The sequence below is a fragment of the Antechinus flavipes genome, chromosome 3, assembly GCF_016432865.1.
Source record: "Antechinus flavipes isolate AdamAnt ecotype Samford, QLD, Australia chromosome 3, AdamAnt_v2, whole genome shotgun sequence".
Taxonomy (NCBI): domain Eukaryota; kingdom Metazoa; phylum Chordata; class Mammalia; order Dasyuromorphia; family Dasyuridae; genus Antechinus; species Antechinus flavipes.
Genome location: NC_067400.1, coordinates 546,714,152 through 546,731,523, shown reverse-complemented (window position 1 = coordinate 546,731,523; position 17,372 = coordinate 546,714,152). Strand labels below are relative to the sequence as shown.

At 37.4% G+C, this 17,372-nt stretch overlaps 1 protein-coding gene across 1 annotated transcript in view; it reads right to left on the bottom strand.

Moving 5' to 3' along the window:
• Window positions 1-9,711: 9,711 nt before the first annotated feature.
• FOXO1 (forkhead box O1) overlaps window positions 9,712-17,372 on the bottom strand; it is a 102,497-nt gene continuing 94,836 nt past the window's right edge. The window contains exons 2-3 of the mRNA XM_051987394.1: window positions 13,983-15,328; window positions 9,712-13,532 (exon numbers count right to left, since the gene is read on the bottom strand). Coding sequence (XP_051843354.1) covers window positions 13,997-15,328 — 1,332 coding nt within the window. The 3' untranslated portion in view covers window positions 9,712-13,532; window positions 13,983-13,996. The remainder of the gene's footprint in view (window positions 13,533-13,982; window positions 15,329-17,372) is intronic.

Genomic DNA, 17,372 nt, shown 5'->3' with positions numbered 1-17,372 from the left:
GGCAGTTACATTTGTGGGAATAATCTTACAACTAGGCAATCAGTCAGATTATATTACTTAAGACTCTGCAATGTTCACATGGGGGCTTTGTTACAATTTTTTTTTTACTAACATTATTGTGAAAGAATATTGCTATGGTTGTCTTTCAGTAAAATATCATGAAAAAGATGTGAAATTCACTAATATAATACCAATTTTCCCTTGCCAGTTAGTGGTTTGAAAGTATTTCTTATGTCTTTTCCAAAGGATAATCACAAGAATTATTGAATCAATGTATGCAAAGTATCCCCAGAATCCTCAAAAAGGGCACAAAAAGTTATCACAAATGCCAAGTGTTATTATAATCACACACAAAAAAAACCACCTTTAGATTAAAAAAAACCCACTTTTCTAATAATGCATTTTTTCTTAATGATAGTTTTCCTTCCACAGTCTTCTAGTTATTCTGGAAAGATTACGTGTTCCTTCTCATCTCACTATGTAGCCTAAACCCCTAAAACCAGTTTTGTGTCTTATCTCATATTCCCTAAACCTTATTGTGCTCTTCTTTTGCTAAACTTCAGAAATCATTGGAAGGCTTTCTTGAGCCCCAAGTTTTATTAAGCTCTGTAAGACTAGATTGCAAGCTACATCGAATAATAGATTGTGGGGAAAGTATTAAATTTACTGTTAACTTTAAGGCAAAGGAACCAATTATACAGATAGTATAATAGTCCAGGTGAAAAGTGCTAAGAGCCAGTTCTATGGTAGCATTTGTTATGAGTGAAGTGAAGAGGACATAGATGAGAGACATCGTGAAGGTAGAAGCCTGGATCTGAATCTTGAATAGTAATAATAGCTGGCATTTACACAGTGCTAAGACATAGATAGTTACAGTTAGTATTATCCCCATTTCACAGATGAGAAGCTTAAGATTCAGAAAGTTTAAGTCATTTTCTATGATTACAAATTAGGTATCAGAGATAGCATCACACCCAAATCTCTACTGATTTGCAGTCTGCTGTCTCTGCGATTTAGGCAGAGAGATTAAATAAAATCTCTGGATCTCAGTAACTTCATCTACCAAAATCCTAAAATGCCTTTCCTTCTCTTGTAATTTTGGTGAATTAATTATTTTTCATTATAAGCAAATCTTGATCTTCAGGACACTTATTGTGACAATGATCCAAAAAGGACATCTAAATGGTAAATTAAATAGTGTGCTACAATTAAGAGTCAGGAAGACCTGAGTTCAAATTTGCCCTCAATCATTGAGCAAGCCATTTAATTTGAATCTCAGGTTTCTCATCTGTAAAATGGAGATGATAATAGTAGCACCTACCTCCCAGAGTTGTGAGGAACAAGTGAAATAGTAAAATACTCTGCAAACCTTAAAGCATAGTATAAATGCTATTTATCCATGAATTATCCATGAAAAATTCAAGCTTCTTTTTGGCACAAAATGCATTTAGAAAACCTTAACAAAACAGGGTTGATAAATGAAAATTCAATCTCTAACTATCCATAATAGAAATGGAGTTTTCATTTATTCCTATCTGTTTCTCAGATGCTTATAAACAGCAGGGGAGAAAAACCAAATGGATTTTGATCTGGTACTTTAGGCAGAGTTAGGAAATGCAGACTTCTAATTTGTATAAAATAAAAAGCTTTCCATTGGAAATGTCTCTAGGCCTTTCAAAGTACAGTGACATGGATGCTCAGGGATGACAATGAAAATTATTTACCTTAGAATAATTTGCATGTTGGTGCAACCAAGAGATTGAAAATTTTATTTCTCTACATCTTTCATTCCATCTTGAGTCTTTCCAGTATCCAAATATTACCTTGTGATGTGATCTTTTATTTTTTTTAACACATTTTTTTAAATAAGACCTCATTTCTCAAAAAGAAAACTGAAAGTTATGTGATTTTTCCATTCAACTATTTAATGATTCCCATTAGTTCTATTCAAAGTTTTGAATAGAACTAAAGTCCTTTCTCTTTAATAGAGATGTCATGGAAAAACAATGACAGGAGACAGAAGTTAGATGGAAAAGAACTGAAGCTTTGGAGATGATTGATCATCTCATTAAAAAGTTTAGCCAGGGCTTTATAAAAGCCTGGAAAGACTTACATGAACTAATGCTAAGTGAAGTGAGCAGAACCAAGAGAACCTTGTACACAGCAACAAGACTATGTGATGATCCACTGTGATGAACTTGTACCTGATTCAAGGCAATTTCAATAGACTTGAGATAGAGAGAGCCATCCACACCCAGTGAGAACACTTTGGAGACTGTATGTAGATCAAAGCACAATATTTTCACCTTATCTTTTTGTTGTTGTTTGCTTGCTTTTTTTCTCATTTTTTTTTCCTTTCACCTTTTGATCTTATTTTTCTTAAGCAGTGTGATAAATATGGAAATATGTTTAGAAGAATTGCACATTTGACCTACATTTGATTGCTTGTGGAAGGAGATGGTAGGGGGAGAGAGGGAGAAAACATTGGAACACAAGGTTTTGCAAAAGTGAATGTTGAAAACTATCGTCACATGTATTTGATAAAGTAAAAATTTAAAAAAATTTCTAGTCAGTTCTAGAGTTTCCAGTGTCTCATGGACCACATTTATCTGAATAAATAAATGGAGCTCTTTAATTTAGGTGATATCTATGTGAGAACAACACAGAACTATTTTTAATGACAGAAATCCTGTTCATTCTCTATATTGCCAATGACAACCTAAAAGTTAAGCTCTTAATTCTAGTGCCTTCATTTTGTGGACTATTTTCAATTTCGCCTGATAGGTCTGGTTTGCACATAGCTGTTTGCATGCTGTCTCCTTGTGAATTCACTGAGATCATAACTCAACTTTTTTTGTATTCCAAGTGCTTAGTAAAGTGCCCAGTACATAGTAGTACATTATTGACCGAGAAGTTCTTGTTATTAATGAATAAAAAAACAGAAAAAGACAATTTTGGCTACTTTTGAAAAGAAAATCTAGTATTTTCCCTTAAAAATAAATATCTAAAAACCACATGGTCATTTAGACCTGGAAGGCGCCTTGAGAAGCATTGAACCAGATCCTCTCTTTCTTATTGGTGAAGTGACTTAGTCACACAGATAAGAACCTACCTGGAATTTGAACACAGGTCTTTTGATTCCAAAGATTATGTTCTTTGTCATCATAGCTGCCCCTCTCCCAGTAGTTATCCAATCCCATATGGATAGCAGACACACTCAGGGATCCATAGATAGACTTAACATTTTTTTTTAAATAACAACTATTTCATATATTTAGAAGAATTGTACATTTAACCTATATTGGATTACTTCATATTTAGAGAAGGGGTATGGAGGGAGAGAGAAAAATTGGGAACACAAGGTTTTACAAGGGTAAATGTTGAAAACTATCTTTGCATGTATTTTGAAAAATAAAAAAAAAACTCATTAGTAAGAAAAACAACTATTTCATCTCCAAATAACGTGATTTAAGAGTGTATAGGAGCTGTTAAAGCCAGGCTAACCTGCTACTGACATTGTCACTGTGCGAGAAGGTAATCACTTAAAAATTAGAGCAAGCAGTTTCTAACTTTGTGGAACTTCTTTAGTAGATAAGCACTTTGACTGAATGTTTGCCAGCACTTCCAGAACTGCCATTAGTGAAGAAAAGGGAATTCAAAGATCAGTGATCTGAATATATCTAGAATGTAGTGATAGTAAATGTGGAGAATATCATTTTAATTGTCAGTAAGAATAGTAATATTACAGAAAGTAGTTTATTGACTTATGCTTAGGCATTTCCCTTCTTGAAATCTTGACAACTACCAGTTTTAGATCTATAGATCTTCCTATTTTTGAACCTTCTTATTAAGGAAAGTGACTGAAAAGTAAACTAATATATCTGCACCCTTGGTGAAATGTAAACTCCTTGAAAACTGAAACATTTTTCTATGTCTTTGTATTCCCAGAACTTTGCACAAACCTCTCTCAAATTGCTTAATTGATTGAAAATTTCATGACTTCCTTGGTTTTTGAAATGTCCAGTGATCATACCCATGCAGATAACTACATTATCCAGGACATCATTGCCCTAAGGATACTAGTTGTTAACTAAAATTCTTTGTGAAGTCTCTGTGAGATTTCTGTGAAGGTCAACTCTGAGACTAAAGTCAAAGCAAAGGTTGACCAACCTCCCTTCTCTACTGAACTTTCATCCAAATCCTAAATATATCCTGCTCTTATTAATCCACTAAAATAGTGTGGGCTCCATTTTTTATTTCTAAACTCATAACTGGATCTGTGAGAACAGAAAATAAATTTATACCAACTTGATCATTTATTTATGTAGTTTTGAACTTTCTCCTGGAAGTGAGATGATTTGGGGACTGGCAATAATAGACATGTGTAAAAGGGCCAAATTGCAGAGTATCATAGAAGAGATCTACTTTTCTCTTCATTTTTGGAAAGGGGACAATTTGCTATTCTAGAGGACCAGCAGAATGTTTGGAATGCCATGAGAAATCATTTCTCTCCAAAGCAAGAAGTCATGGAAAGTACCTAAAGCCTCCCAGAAATCTTAACAGAAATGAAGGAAAGTTACTGCTATAGAAAAATTCAGTTCCATGGACAAGTGTCTACATAGCATTCTGTCATGAAAAGGAACACCCAAGAAACTTCTTCACATTTTATCACTGTATAACAATTAAGTTTGGGACACCTTCAGAATATAACCAAGCCCAAATCTAACCTGGGGAAACTGAAGGGAGAGTTCTCAACCCAAATACTGATCATAAGTACCGAAATCCAAATGCTGGGATAGCCATGGCGGGGGAGGGGGAAACTAACTCTCACTACCCAATTTTTGAATTAGCCTTCAACAATAGTGAAATCATCTTACATTGTTCTGCAGGCATGGGAACAGTAAAAAGTGAAAACAAAGTCTTTGATCCTTGTTTTGGTCACATGTTAAACAAGTTCAAAACACTGCTCTTCCAGTGATAAAACTAGGTCTAGAGAGACAAAAACAGAATGAGAAAGTGATAGAGGAAGAGGAAGCAAGAAAGAAACCTTCTCCATTTTTTTAAAAGGTGATTTGGCAGTGATTGCTCAATTATACATTTAACCACAGTAGAGTCAAAATGTTCAATAATATTCTTGACCAATTATTATAAGGCCATTCATGAAGGTGGCAAGTGGTTGAATATTTCTGGATTATCTGCACTGAGACCATGATTTTTCACTAAAATTCACTTCCTTTTTGTGTGAGTGTTCCCCTAGAGACACAGCCTCACCTAATGGAATGCAATCTCCTTGAAAGTAGGAACTTTGGGGGGCAGTTTTGGTTTTGGGGGGTTTGTTGTCGTTGTTGGGGATTTTTTTCTTTTTTTTTCCTTTTTTGTGTATTTATAGCAAAGTCACTTATACTTAGTGGATTCCTAACACCTGTTGAATTGAACAATTATTTATCAAGATATAATAATATGTGCAAGGAGAACCATGGATAAAATAAGCTAGCCAGACTTCCTCTGAATTTTTCTTTGTAGACTAGTAGGAAAGCATCTGAAGTGGAAGAGAAATCCCCAGAATTCAAAATTTAGTTAGCATATTACAGGGCACATGGTAGGCATCTAAAAAGTGTAGTTTTACTCAGAAAAGACAATTTCAAACCAAAATGCTATTAAGGAGCCACCTCAGTCAATAGTGATTTCTTAAATAAATATCTACCAAATGCCAAGCTCACATTTCAGGATAGTCTCCCCACACCTCTGGCTGGCTGATGACAGGACAAAGGGAACTGAAGGAAAAATGGGAGAAGCAAAGTAGCAAGATTGACTCCTTCAGCTTCAAAGCATCTGCTGACTCTTAAAAAGCTTCATACGAGAGACAAGTCCACTATCATCTGAGAGATAATGATACCACCATGTATTTGTAAAAGGCCTTCCTTTGAGGCACTGAAAGCCATTTACAGACATTACCTCATTCTCTAATCTTCACATCAAACCTGTGGCAGGTAGTGGTACATAACCTTGGTCCCTGCCTTAACTATGTGAAAATGGAGACCTAGAGGTGAAATGCTCCCAGTTCTGGATTTTCAAACACCAAAAATAGCTCTTTGGAAATGTTGAGACATCTGAAAAGGAGTGATTGTGTCAAAGCAGCATATTAAACACAAACCCCTCGGGTAAGGCAAAAGCATGAGAAATATGACCTGGAGTAAAATATGTTCTCAAAGGGGTTCACTGAAAAGCTATCCCAAGAAATATTCAGTGGTTGTACACCAAAAAGTTACTTAGCAGTGACCCCCAAGAATGTAACAGAGAAGTTTCAGTTTATCAAGAAGAATTCACCTTTCCAGTCTTTCCCAATTGAGTCTTCATTTAACCACATTCTACTCCTAAGCCCCAGTATCTTTAACCTCCTCTTAAGCCTTCTATGATAATTTTGACAGTTGAATGTGAGGTGATTCAGTCTGATAAAAAACCACAAAATCAAACAAACGCAAAAAGTAATTTTTTCTCCCCCAAAAGACAAAAAGTCCTTGTTTCTTTCTGATAGTTACCTTGTGGATCAAGCAAAAATAAGCCCCACTTGATACTTACACAAGATAAATGACAAAATCACTTATTGGAGTGCCTTGAACCTATTATCCAAGTGTGGCAAGATGGAGGGAGAAGGAAACTAATTTTAATTAGGAGACTAATCTCCCAGTTGTCCATACTATTTTACAATAAACTGCCTTTTAGAAATTCCTTCTTTCACAGTGGACAAGTTCAAAAGCAGAGGCACAACTTACAAAGATTTTCGACTTCTCCTGTATGTTGCACACATTACTTTTAGCTATTATTTATGTTCATAACATTTGCTCCTTAATAGAACCTAGTCAAACCTTTCTATTTTCTAATTAAAAATAGAAAGTTTTGATTTTATATACATATATGTAGGATTAGCAACTGGGCTTGTGATTTCACTGACAAGGATTCCTAGGGAGAAAACTCCCTTCTATCAAATGCAGGTTAGCCACTTCTCTCTAATCTAAAATCATAAAAAAAATTGCCTAAAATGTCCTTAGGTTAAATGACTTATCAAGATCACATGTCCAAAGGCAGGACTTGATCTCATCAGCCAGGCTCCATCTTGCCTTATATGTCTATCTGTACATCACACACTTGGCAAGCCAGGAAACCTAATGCTATTGGAAAAAGTATTCTTTAAAGACATCTTACCAGAGGCTGGTACTGACTTGGGGCAGCAGCATGATGGCTGACTTCTGTCTCATGGTCCACTGCCCACACGACACTCGGGAATGCTGGATAGAGGGGATTTATTACTTTTTGTCATTTCCTCTCATCTCTTCCTGAGGAAGGCTCACCCTCCTCAACTGACCTGTGTGGCTTACAGACCTTTCAGAAGCAGCTTGGTATAAGGGATAGCACTCTGAATGTGACTGAAGGCTTGGATTTGAATTCTATTTCAAAATCTCAAGCCTGGACAAGACCCTTAAACCTTCCGGGCTTGTTTCATCACTTGCAGCCTCATAGACTTCAGAGGTACCTATCTAGCTCTACATCTATGATTCTATGAACTTTCAGAAATCACAGTCTTTAGGGAGAAAGGCTATCTTGTATCCACATTTGCCTTTGCCTGGGTCCTTCTATGAGTCTAAGTCACTTCATATTCAACTTTCAAAATTGTCATCTTCAAAACCCAGCAAAAAGGTAACTAGATGGGATTGGGAGCAATATGTGATCAAATGAGGAACGTGGAAACTCTTCCCTTTCTCCTGCCTCAGTTGGGTGTTGGACGTCTATTCTCAATCAGATGCAGACCATTCTCCCCAAACCCTATCCTAACCTCTGCTTAACCAAAAGCCCTCTTGCCCTGCCACCCTTGGGCCCATCTGGGTCCCTTACCAATTGCCTTCTGGATCTTAAGTCCCAAGGCTTTAGGCCTTTATGACCTTTCCATCTGCCATCAAGCTGACCTCTTGTGTAGTTTCCTTGTTAGGTTGTTAAATTCCACAAGAGGATGAATTGTATTATCTTTTGTGACTTCATTACTTAGCAACAAGATCAGTACACAGCAGATAAACCCAAATAGTTGTTTTCCATTCTAGTAAGACATACATGTGTGTGCACACATGTTGTACAAACAACCTTGCCATTGCACCTCCCTCCTCAACTTTTAAAGGTTCAACCCATCCTATGGCACCCTTTATCCTAGAAAAAACATTCAGAAACCATGAGTGAACACTTCAGTTACGGCCCAGACTTTTACACTCTATGGTTTGTTTCTGATAAACTCCTGTGTCCCAAGAATACAGGCCTCTTGTTCCCAAGGGTCTCCTCCCCTTGCAGCTTCCTCTGAAGCTTGACTAGCATCTGTCCTTCAAGGAGAAAACACTCATCTATAAATCATCAAAGTGCTTTAAAATTTTTTCTTATGACCTCAATTATTCAGGAAAAAATGGAACCATTCTGCCTACAATTACCTATCAATAATAGTATTGAGTGTAAGCTCTCAGTGAGCACTATTCTATCACTTTAAGTTCAGCCCTGAAGAGTGCTGATTATACTTCATTAATTTGCACCCATCCCCCAATGCATCCCATCTACCTTTGCATAATTATATTATATATATAATTATATTATAGTATTAGTATAAGTTTAACTGATAAGATCATTGATGCAGATACCTGAACCACATGGAGAAAGAATCACAGCAGAGTTCTCACCCTTCCCTTATGGTACCCACTAGCATCCTACTCCTCCTGGCCTGGTTTGTCTTTTATGTGTCAATGAAATAAGCCTGGAACCAACATTCTACTTCATCTCCCTCTTCCAATCAGGAGGAACAAGTACCTTGTTCAAAGAATTATCTTTCCAACTAAGAAGTCTGCCTCTCTCCTGCTAGGTCCTTACCAGTGGAATAGGTAAATCCATCACACCTGACAATTAGGCAAAATCACAGGTTGTATAATACTGTTTGAACTTCTAATTGGAATACTTAAGAACTTCCAAAAAAATTAGATTGTGTTTATATGTATGCACACTGATAGGAGAACTCAACTATTTCCCTGCCATTTTAACTCACTAAGCTAATAAAAATAAAGGCTAATAGTAATATTTAAATACTAAATATCTTGGTTTTAAAACCAAATCAAATTATATTTTAATCAACCAAAAGCAACTGATTCTTGAGGTATCTTCTGCAAAGTGCATACTTAAAAATTGCTCTTTTATTACCACTTCAAGAGAAACTACAATCCTCCTCTAAATTAGGTGGGCTTCAGTGCATGAGAATTTCCAATGCACAATGGTCTTTTAAGGCAGCTATTCCATAGACCCTGCTAAAAGGTATTTTTGCCTCAAGCACACCTAGCCATGGAGAGATGCTCCTTACTTCTCAATTCCACGTAGACTTAAACAAGCTCAGTAATTAAAGTACCAGACAGCATTTGAGACATTCACCCCAAGCAATCTCTCAAATGAGGCACTCCAAAGGTAGTTTATTGTTAGAAGTTTTACTTGCTCTTGTTCTCTCCTGAGGCTCAAATTTGGCCCTAGCAAAAAATGTTTCTTGATAGAACAGGTTATGGTAATAGTAAAGGAATTTCCAGACTTGAACTGACTATGCAATGGTGGTCATCAGAGCCCATCTGCAGTCATTACTAAATGTAAAAACCCTAGTTTATCTTTCACAATGGGGATTAAAAAAAAAAAAAGACACCAAACTACTTTAACATAATTTATATACATTTATGGCTTTATACAATAATAGCAAAGATTGTTCTTGTGTCTGTAAGTACATCATCATCAGGCACTTCTCAGAAAATAGCTAAGTATGAACTTGAAGTCTGCAATGTTACTGAACCAGAGTGGTGAGACGGAGGCTGTGACCACCGCCATGAGCCAATGAGTTTCTATGCTTACCCTTGGTGATATGGCTGGTCTATGGAACACCCTCAAGTTGGAGGCCAGTTTTAATGCCAAGTTGTGTTTTGTTTACATAAATCATGCTGCTTTTATACATAATGACTACCAAAATGAAAACAAAACAACAAAACACAAGGATTCATCTTATTTAAAATTAGTTATAAATTAAGAAACCAAAGAATTGAAAGGAAGAATTCCAATAAAGGGATGATGAAGGGGAAAGGGAAGGGAGAAAGTACTGATAACATACATCCAGTGGTTTAACAAGTGCAAATTTTATACTGTTTGAAAATTGGTCCAATTTTAGATTTCCCGTCCTCTTCTTAGGGATGCTCTGTTCATTTACCACTTTTTAGGTTACAACTTTTGCTTATCAACTTAAGCATTTTGTCAGTTTGCTAAAGCAGAGCTTTCCAATTAACGCATTTACTACCTAAATATATTCCATACATCTATTACGGAAACAATACATCTTTATATTTAAAATATCTGAATAGTTCTATAATACAATATACTTTTAATAACAGTACAAACCAGAGAAAATAAATCAAACATGGCTGCATAGGTAAGATCATTTGCACATTTCACAAAGCAATCATTTACAATAATTGACAAAACTAAATTATTCCAGAAACTCAGTATTCTTAACTGAAAAAAAAAAAATTACTAGAGGTCACATAATGTTTGCTATCAAAAGAGACAAAATGCCCTTCATCGGACTTCATGGTATCCCAGAGTTGTATAGGATCAGTATCAGAAATTTGACACAAATTGTAAGAGAAAAAGTCATTCAAAGATATAGGCCCAAGAAAGTAGAAAAAAACAATTGTATCAGTCTACCCAGTAGTCAAAAAAGTTCACAAAGTAATTTTAGTTGCCTCTCTAATTAAAGGAATGGTTTTATTTATTTATTTGTTTGTTTTGGTTCATGCTATGGTGGGAGGAGGGAAGTGTGTATTGCGGCAAAATAGTACTATGGTGGTTCAAGGAATATAAGATTTAAGAGATACTTTGGCACCGTGGCTTAACAGATTATATTCGATAGAATAAGGCTACTAATTAAGGGAGCTAAGATTTAAAGTAAGTAAACAGGCACACTGCAAATATTGTAGTACTCAGCAGATGGAAAGACCAATTTCTGAAGTGGCCATCAATGGAGATAGCTATGTATGGTGGATGGAAGGCTTTTCCATGCCTTGAGATCATCAGTGCCTCAGATGGTGAATGCCACAGTGGGGGGCCTATAACAGAGCCGGCCTATATAGACTGTCTATCATCTACAGTCGCTGCATTTTTGTTTAGCATAGTTGAAAGGCTGAGAAAAGCCAAGAGAGATGCAATTAACATGCAAGACAAAGCAAGTGTGATTTGGGCTAAATACACAGACAAATGCAAAGAAATCAGTGTTCCTAATAAGCCAAAATGAACACTGCTCTGCACCTGGTCTTTTATTTTGTTGTCTTGGAACATTCAAAGAATGACTTGAAAATACTGATTGACTAAATGGGACTCAAGCTCCAATTAACTTAGCCTACAAGTTACAGGTAATTAGAAAGTGTTAAAATATAGTGATGGGAATGGTGAATTAAGTGACTTAAAGCTAAAGAAATCTTCAACTTCTTCACTTATACAAAGAATTTTTCTTTTTAAGAGGCATGAATTAGAAATTCTGAAACAATTTCTTTTTAGTGTTGGTGTGGTAATTAAAACCCACCTGTATTATGAATAATCAGTATTGTTCCATTTAAAAATTCTCACCCCAAAATTAATGTGTATAGCGCACTATGTAATCTGAGGAAAAGAAAGAGGGGCATGTATGTGTTTCTGTGTGTGTGTGTGTGTGTGTGTGTGTGTGTATGTGTGTGAGCATGTGCAAGCATGTACGTGTGTAAACAAAACATCAAGGAAGAACTACAGTCGCAACCTTTTGGAATACAGCAAATATGGGGCAGGAGATCATAATTAAAATATTTGACACTTTTTTTAAAGCTAAACTGAAAGCTAACTTTTTTTTTTTTTGTAAACTCCAGTTTGTAAAAATAAGATTGCAGTGTGGTACTGAGGAAAAAAAAAATGCTGGTTCTGGAGGCAAAGACCTGGGTCCAGATTCTATCTCCAATGTTGACCGGCTACGTGATCCTGGTCAAATCGTTTTATTTTACTCTGCCTAAAGTTCCCATTTGTAAAAGCAGAAAGCCGAATTCCATTGGACCCTCTGGGGCTCCTTTCTGCTTGAGATCTCTAACTCTATGGCCTTTCAGATGAAGGTCCTGCATCTCCCCTTTCCTGGTCTAAAACATGATGAGACCTCTAGGAAATAAAGGTGATGAAGCATCATACAAGCATCTATCAAAGAATACTTAACACTTTGTGGTACTCATTGTTAACATGGAAAGAAGCAGATGAAGTTTCTAAAAATGTATATATAAAAGCAGAGTAGATCCTCCTAAACATGAAATGCCAAGTGTCTATAACTATACATCGCTTTTCTATCCCAAAAATAGAACAGAAATGCTTAGTATTTAAGATCCTAATTATGACTTCATTTCTTTTTAGATTAGTCATGGAAATATCACCAAGTAGCATCCCAAGGTGTACAAACCAGTTAAGCACATATAAAATTAGTACTACTCCAGTTAAAAATACAAAACAAACATTATGAATGCTGCCCAATACCTGTGATTCCATAAATTTACAAGCTGACTATGTAACAAAGTAGACTCTAATTTTAAGAAAACATTAAAGTTCAATATCTATACCCCCTTCCCCCCCAAAAAAAATTATCTCAAGTCCCAACAGCAATAAAAATCATTCATCTGGAAATGAGAACCATTTAAATGTGTGCACCAATGTGCTATCCACCCCATCTCCAATTAAAAAAAAAAAACCCAAACAATAGAAAAGACCTGTGTGATCTGATATTTAATCTATTGTTTCAAAACCATTGATAAGTCAATTAACACAGTTGATTCCTAACAGGATATTTCGTTCTCATATGATTTATGTGGCAACATGAATAAAGTCCGAAGCCATCTTGAAGCCGCTGAATGGAGATCTTGTTTCACTGTGAGTCATCAAGTTCAGTTCAGAGGAACATAGGTAGTACAAACAAAAAAAAGGTGTAACTTACTTAGGGCATAGACCATCACTGCATTACAAAAAGAGTATAAACTTTCCTTGGACCAAATGGATATTCTTAAAAAACAAAAACATATAAACACACACGCACATACATACACACACACACACACACAAAAGATTCTTTATCTATTGCTTATATACAAAACTCCAAAGCTCTACATGATCTTAAAGTCTATTCTGTGATTACATGGTGTAGTGAGTTTGGCACTTCATTGTAATGAATGAAATCTCCAATGGCACAGTCCTTATCTACAGCAGCACATAACCTGCAAACATTGGGCAAACATCCTGTACAGGAAAAGTATCTTTGCTGCCAAGTCTGACGAAAGGAAAAAAGGAACATGGATTTTTGCTTTTTGTTGCGTTCTGTTGGTTTGCTTTTTTCTATCAAGAAAACTAAAACGAAGGTGAAGGACATCTTTGGACTGCTTTTCTCAGTTCCTGCTGTCAGACAAATCTGAAGTACTTTTAAGTGTAGCCTAGGAAAATCAAAAAGAAACAATGAAAATATAGTCAAAATGGGATCGACTTTGCTTAACACACTACAGTGATACACATATACTTTTTTAAAAACCCACCACTCTAAAAATGAGAAAGCTAATAGTACCAAAAGTGGCTCAAAGCCACTCAGTGGGGAAAATTCTACTTAAAATCAGCATTTGATGTGTACCAAATGCACTCACTTATTGAAGAGTTACTAAAAAAGGCAGCCATTTAACTGTCTAAGGAAAATGTTGAAGGTGGTTAACAGAATCCTCCTTAGACTTCTGCTCGACAGGGAACACATAACAAGCTACAAAAAGGGCAGAGAATGGTAAGATGTCACTTAGCTGCCCTTTCCAAAGCAGGAGAAAAACTCCCTAGCCGGTGCTGAGACCCGGCAGTCGTTGCTTTCAGAAGGTTGGGTTCCGAATATTTGGGAAACTTACCTGCTCACTAACTCCTAGCCCGACACCCAGCTATGTGTAGTTGTCTTTACACTGTGCGGAAAACTTTGGTTAGGCAACACATTGTCAAAGTTAAAATCTAACGTGTCTCCGTCCATGAGGTCGTTGCGGATGATGGACTCCATGTCACAGTCCAAGCTTTCGATAAACATGCCGTCTAAGTCACTGGGGAGCTTCTCCTGGTGGAGAAGGCCCATCCTTCCATAACCATTGCAACTGTTCACAGTAGGATACGGGCCCATGGCATTCATCTGCATGGGATGAGTCAGAGGCACTTGCAATAACGGTTTCACGGGGGTCAGGCGGTTTAGGCCCGGAGAGTGAGACATGGTGTTCACCGTGTGGGGCAGGGCCCGCCCGTTGACGGCGTTGGCCTGCGGAGAGTGTCCCGGGTGCGGGTGGGGATTGGGACTCATCATTTTGTTATGGGACGCTTGGTTACCGTAGGCCGGCATCACCGAGCTCGGTGCCATCATCTGGCTCATGACCCGACTGCCGGGCTGAGCCACGCCTGTGTCCACGGGCGTCAGGATGTCGTTGTGAGGAGGGGAGTCGGACGTGAGCAGTTCCTTCAGAAGGCCCGCGGGGCAGTTATACTGGCTCATACTCCCGTAACTCGCCTTATTATCTTGGAGGGTTTGCATAGGCATCTGGGGCAACGGGTTCATGGCGGACTGACCATAAGTATATTTTTGGTAATTGGGGCTCGGTGAATTCATGCTCGTATTCGGAGGTGCAAACGAATAGCAGGGCGTCTGCTGCATCATCGCAGCAGGAGAAGACTGGGTGGACACAGTTAAGGATGTAGGCGACGACAAAAGGTTGAGATTATCCAAGAGGTTTTCCATGTTTTCGGGATTGCTTATCTCTGACAGACTGGGCAAGGTAGAAGCCATCTTAGTGGTTGATGAAGGGTAGACCATTGAGTGTACATCCCCATCCCCAAGATCATCCTGTTCAGTCATGATGGGAGAAAGCCTTCCGCTAATCGTGCTAGCGTTTGAGCTAGTGCGGGGACGAAACGTACTCCAGTTATCGAAGTCATCGTTGCTGTGAGAGCTTGGGCTGGCGGGCCACTTGGAAAACTGGGGTCCGGGGCTGTCACCATTACCTTCCTGGCCAGACTGGAGAGAGGCTTTTTTCTTGGCTGCTCGGCCTCGGCTTTTAGCAAATTTGCTGTTGTTATCCATGGAGGCGGCTCTTCTCCGAGGAGATTTCCCGCTCTTTCCTCCCTCCGGATTAAGCATCCACCAGGAGCTTTTCCCAGTTCCTTCATTCTGCACTCGGATAAACTTGCTATGCAGGGACAAATTGTGACGAATCGAATTCTGCAAAAGTGAAATAAATGTGTTAGAAACAATATAATTTTAAGTCATTACAGTATAAGTTCCGTACCTATTCATATTCATATTCTCCCCGCCCTCCCCCCAGCAACTGGGATTAAGTGACTTGCCCAGGGTCACACAGCTAGGAAGTTTTAAGTGTCCGAGGTCACATTTGAACTCAGGTCCTCCTGACTTCAGAGCTGCTGCTCTATCCACTGTGCCACCTAGCTGTGTCCCCCCCCCACAGGTACTTATTCTCAACTGTAAGAAATAATTATCCTGGACTATTAGTATTACAAACTAACAATGTGGACAAAAAGGACAGCAAGTTCTATTAACCAATCTACTTTAAACACAGGAAGATTGGTCTATCTTAATGGTGAAGAATACAGAACTGATACAAAATGCCTTTTAATTCATTTTCTACCTTAGTTCTACCTAAATAGAAAGCCCCTAAGACCAAAAATAATGCAAATAGTATGCAGATGCAAAATTCCAAAACTTGTTTTCATGCCACTCTTACTTTATTTTCAGTTTTACTGCAAATTCATCTCCAATGTCTAATTGACAACTTGAGAAAAAATGGTAGATGGTTTATATCATTGAGTATGTGGGGGTAAAGTGAATAGGTGATTGTTATTTGGTAATAACAAAAGATGTCTAAAATTGTATGACAAATGCCTCATGAACAAATATATATTATAGGTCTTATATATGTCACATACTTTCACATGTATGATAAAGCTTTAAATAATATTGGGAAAGTACATAAATTCAATGTAAGAAAAAATTTTCCACTATCAAATAATTCTCCTATTTAGGAAAAGTTACTAAAAGAAATTGTAACCCTTGCCAGGAAGCCTCTAAAATTAATACGTGCAATTAGAATTATTAACTGCACTAATTGCCTTTTATAACTTTAGTGAAATCTTGGATGAAGGTAAAAGGAAAATAACAGCTGATTTCTTGATTTTCCCTTCCTTGATTTGAGATTGAAAAACTGAATTGCAAAAGAAAATATTATAAGAAGAAAATATACTTAAGAGAAAATGTCAGAAGCCAAACTGATAAAGAATCTTCTTAGATTTTGTCTTTTGAAGGGAAAAAGGAATGGGGAAGAATACTTGACAAGGGAATGTATAGGATAAAACCTAAGGGACCCCATCCACTAAGGCACAATCTTAACTGGGCTATATATACCCTTTAGGGAAAGCCTAAAGTTACTTTAGGTAATAAGATTAAGATCATTTGTAAGGTTCCCAGAATATAAGAGGGCAGCTGCCGAGGGGTAGGACAGGAGAGATATGGTCAAACCTCAGAGTCATAGGGAACATTTTCAATCTGCGATTGTGCTTTTTGTCTTTCTCTATGGGATACATCAGGCAGTCTCAGCTAGATTCAGTTACTAGCCAAATCTATAAAGCACAGAAAAGTAAGAAAAAAGACATTTCATGGTTCTGTGCTAGAGGAAGAAAGGAGAAAACATCATCGCAAGTACCCAAATTCAAATTGTCCTAACAGCTTGGTCTGCAGACTCCCAAGGCCCCTGCTGGATTTCTGCTGTTCTAGAAGTAAAGTGGCCACATATTGTGACAACCACAATAGTCTTGAGTTTCCAAAAATGCTTTGAGACTTTCCTTAGCCCCCTGTATCTGAAAAAGATTCAGATGACCTAGTACCTTAGCTCCCTCTCCCCCTTCTAACCACAAAGAGGTTCTGGTTCAGTTTGTGGTCACATAAGGATGCAGCCACAGTACACACATCCTCAAGTCATCAACTTGGGACATAGTTTGTCTGAAAAGAAATACTCCTACTGAAGGACATCATAGAACAAGGGAACTTTAAATATTTTACTTCAAATTTTGAGATGAGTATTTTTTTTCCTTTTAAGCCAGAAAAAGCATGGGGAACCCCCTCCCCAGGAAACCCCTCTCATCCCCCCCCCACAGCTTTGCTATAACTTAACTAAATCTAAGAAATTTCAAATTTCAAGTGTTCTCCAATTCACAGCATCATATCCAAATATTACAACAAGAACTATGTGAAA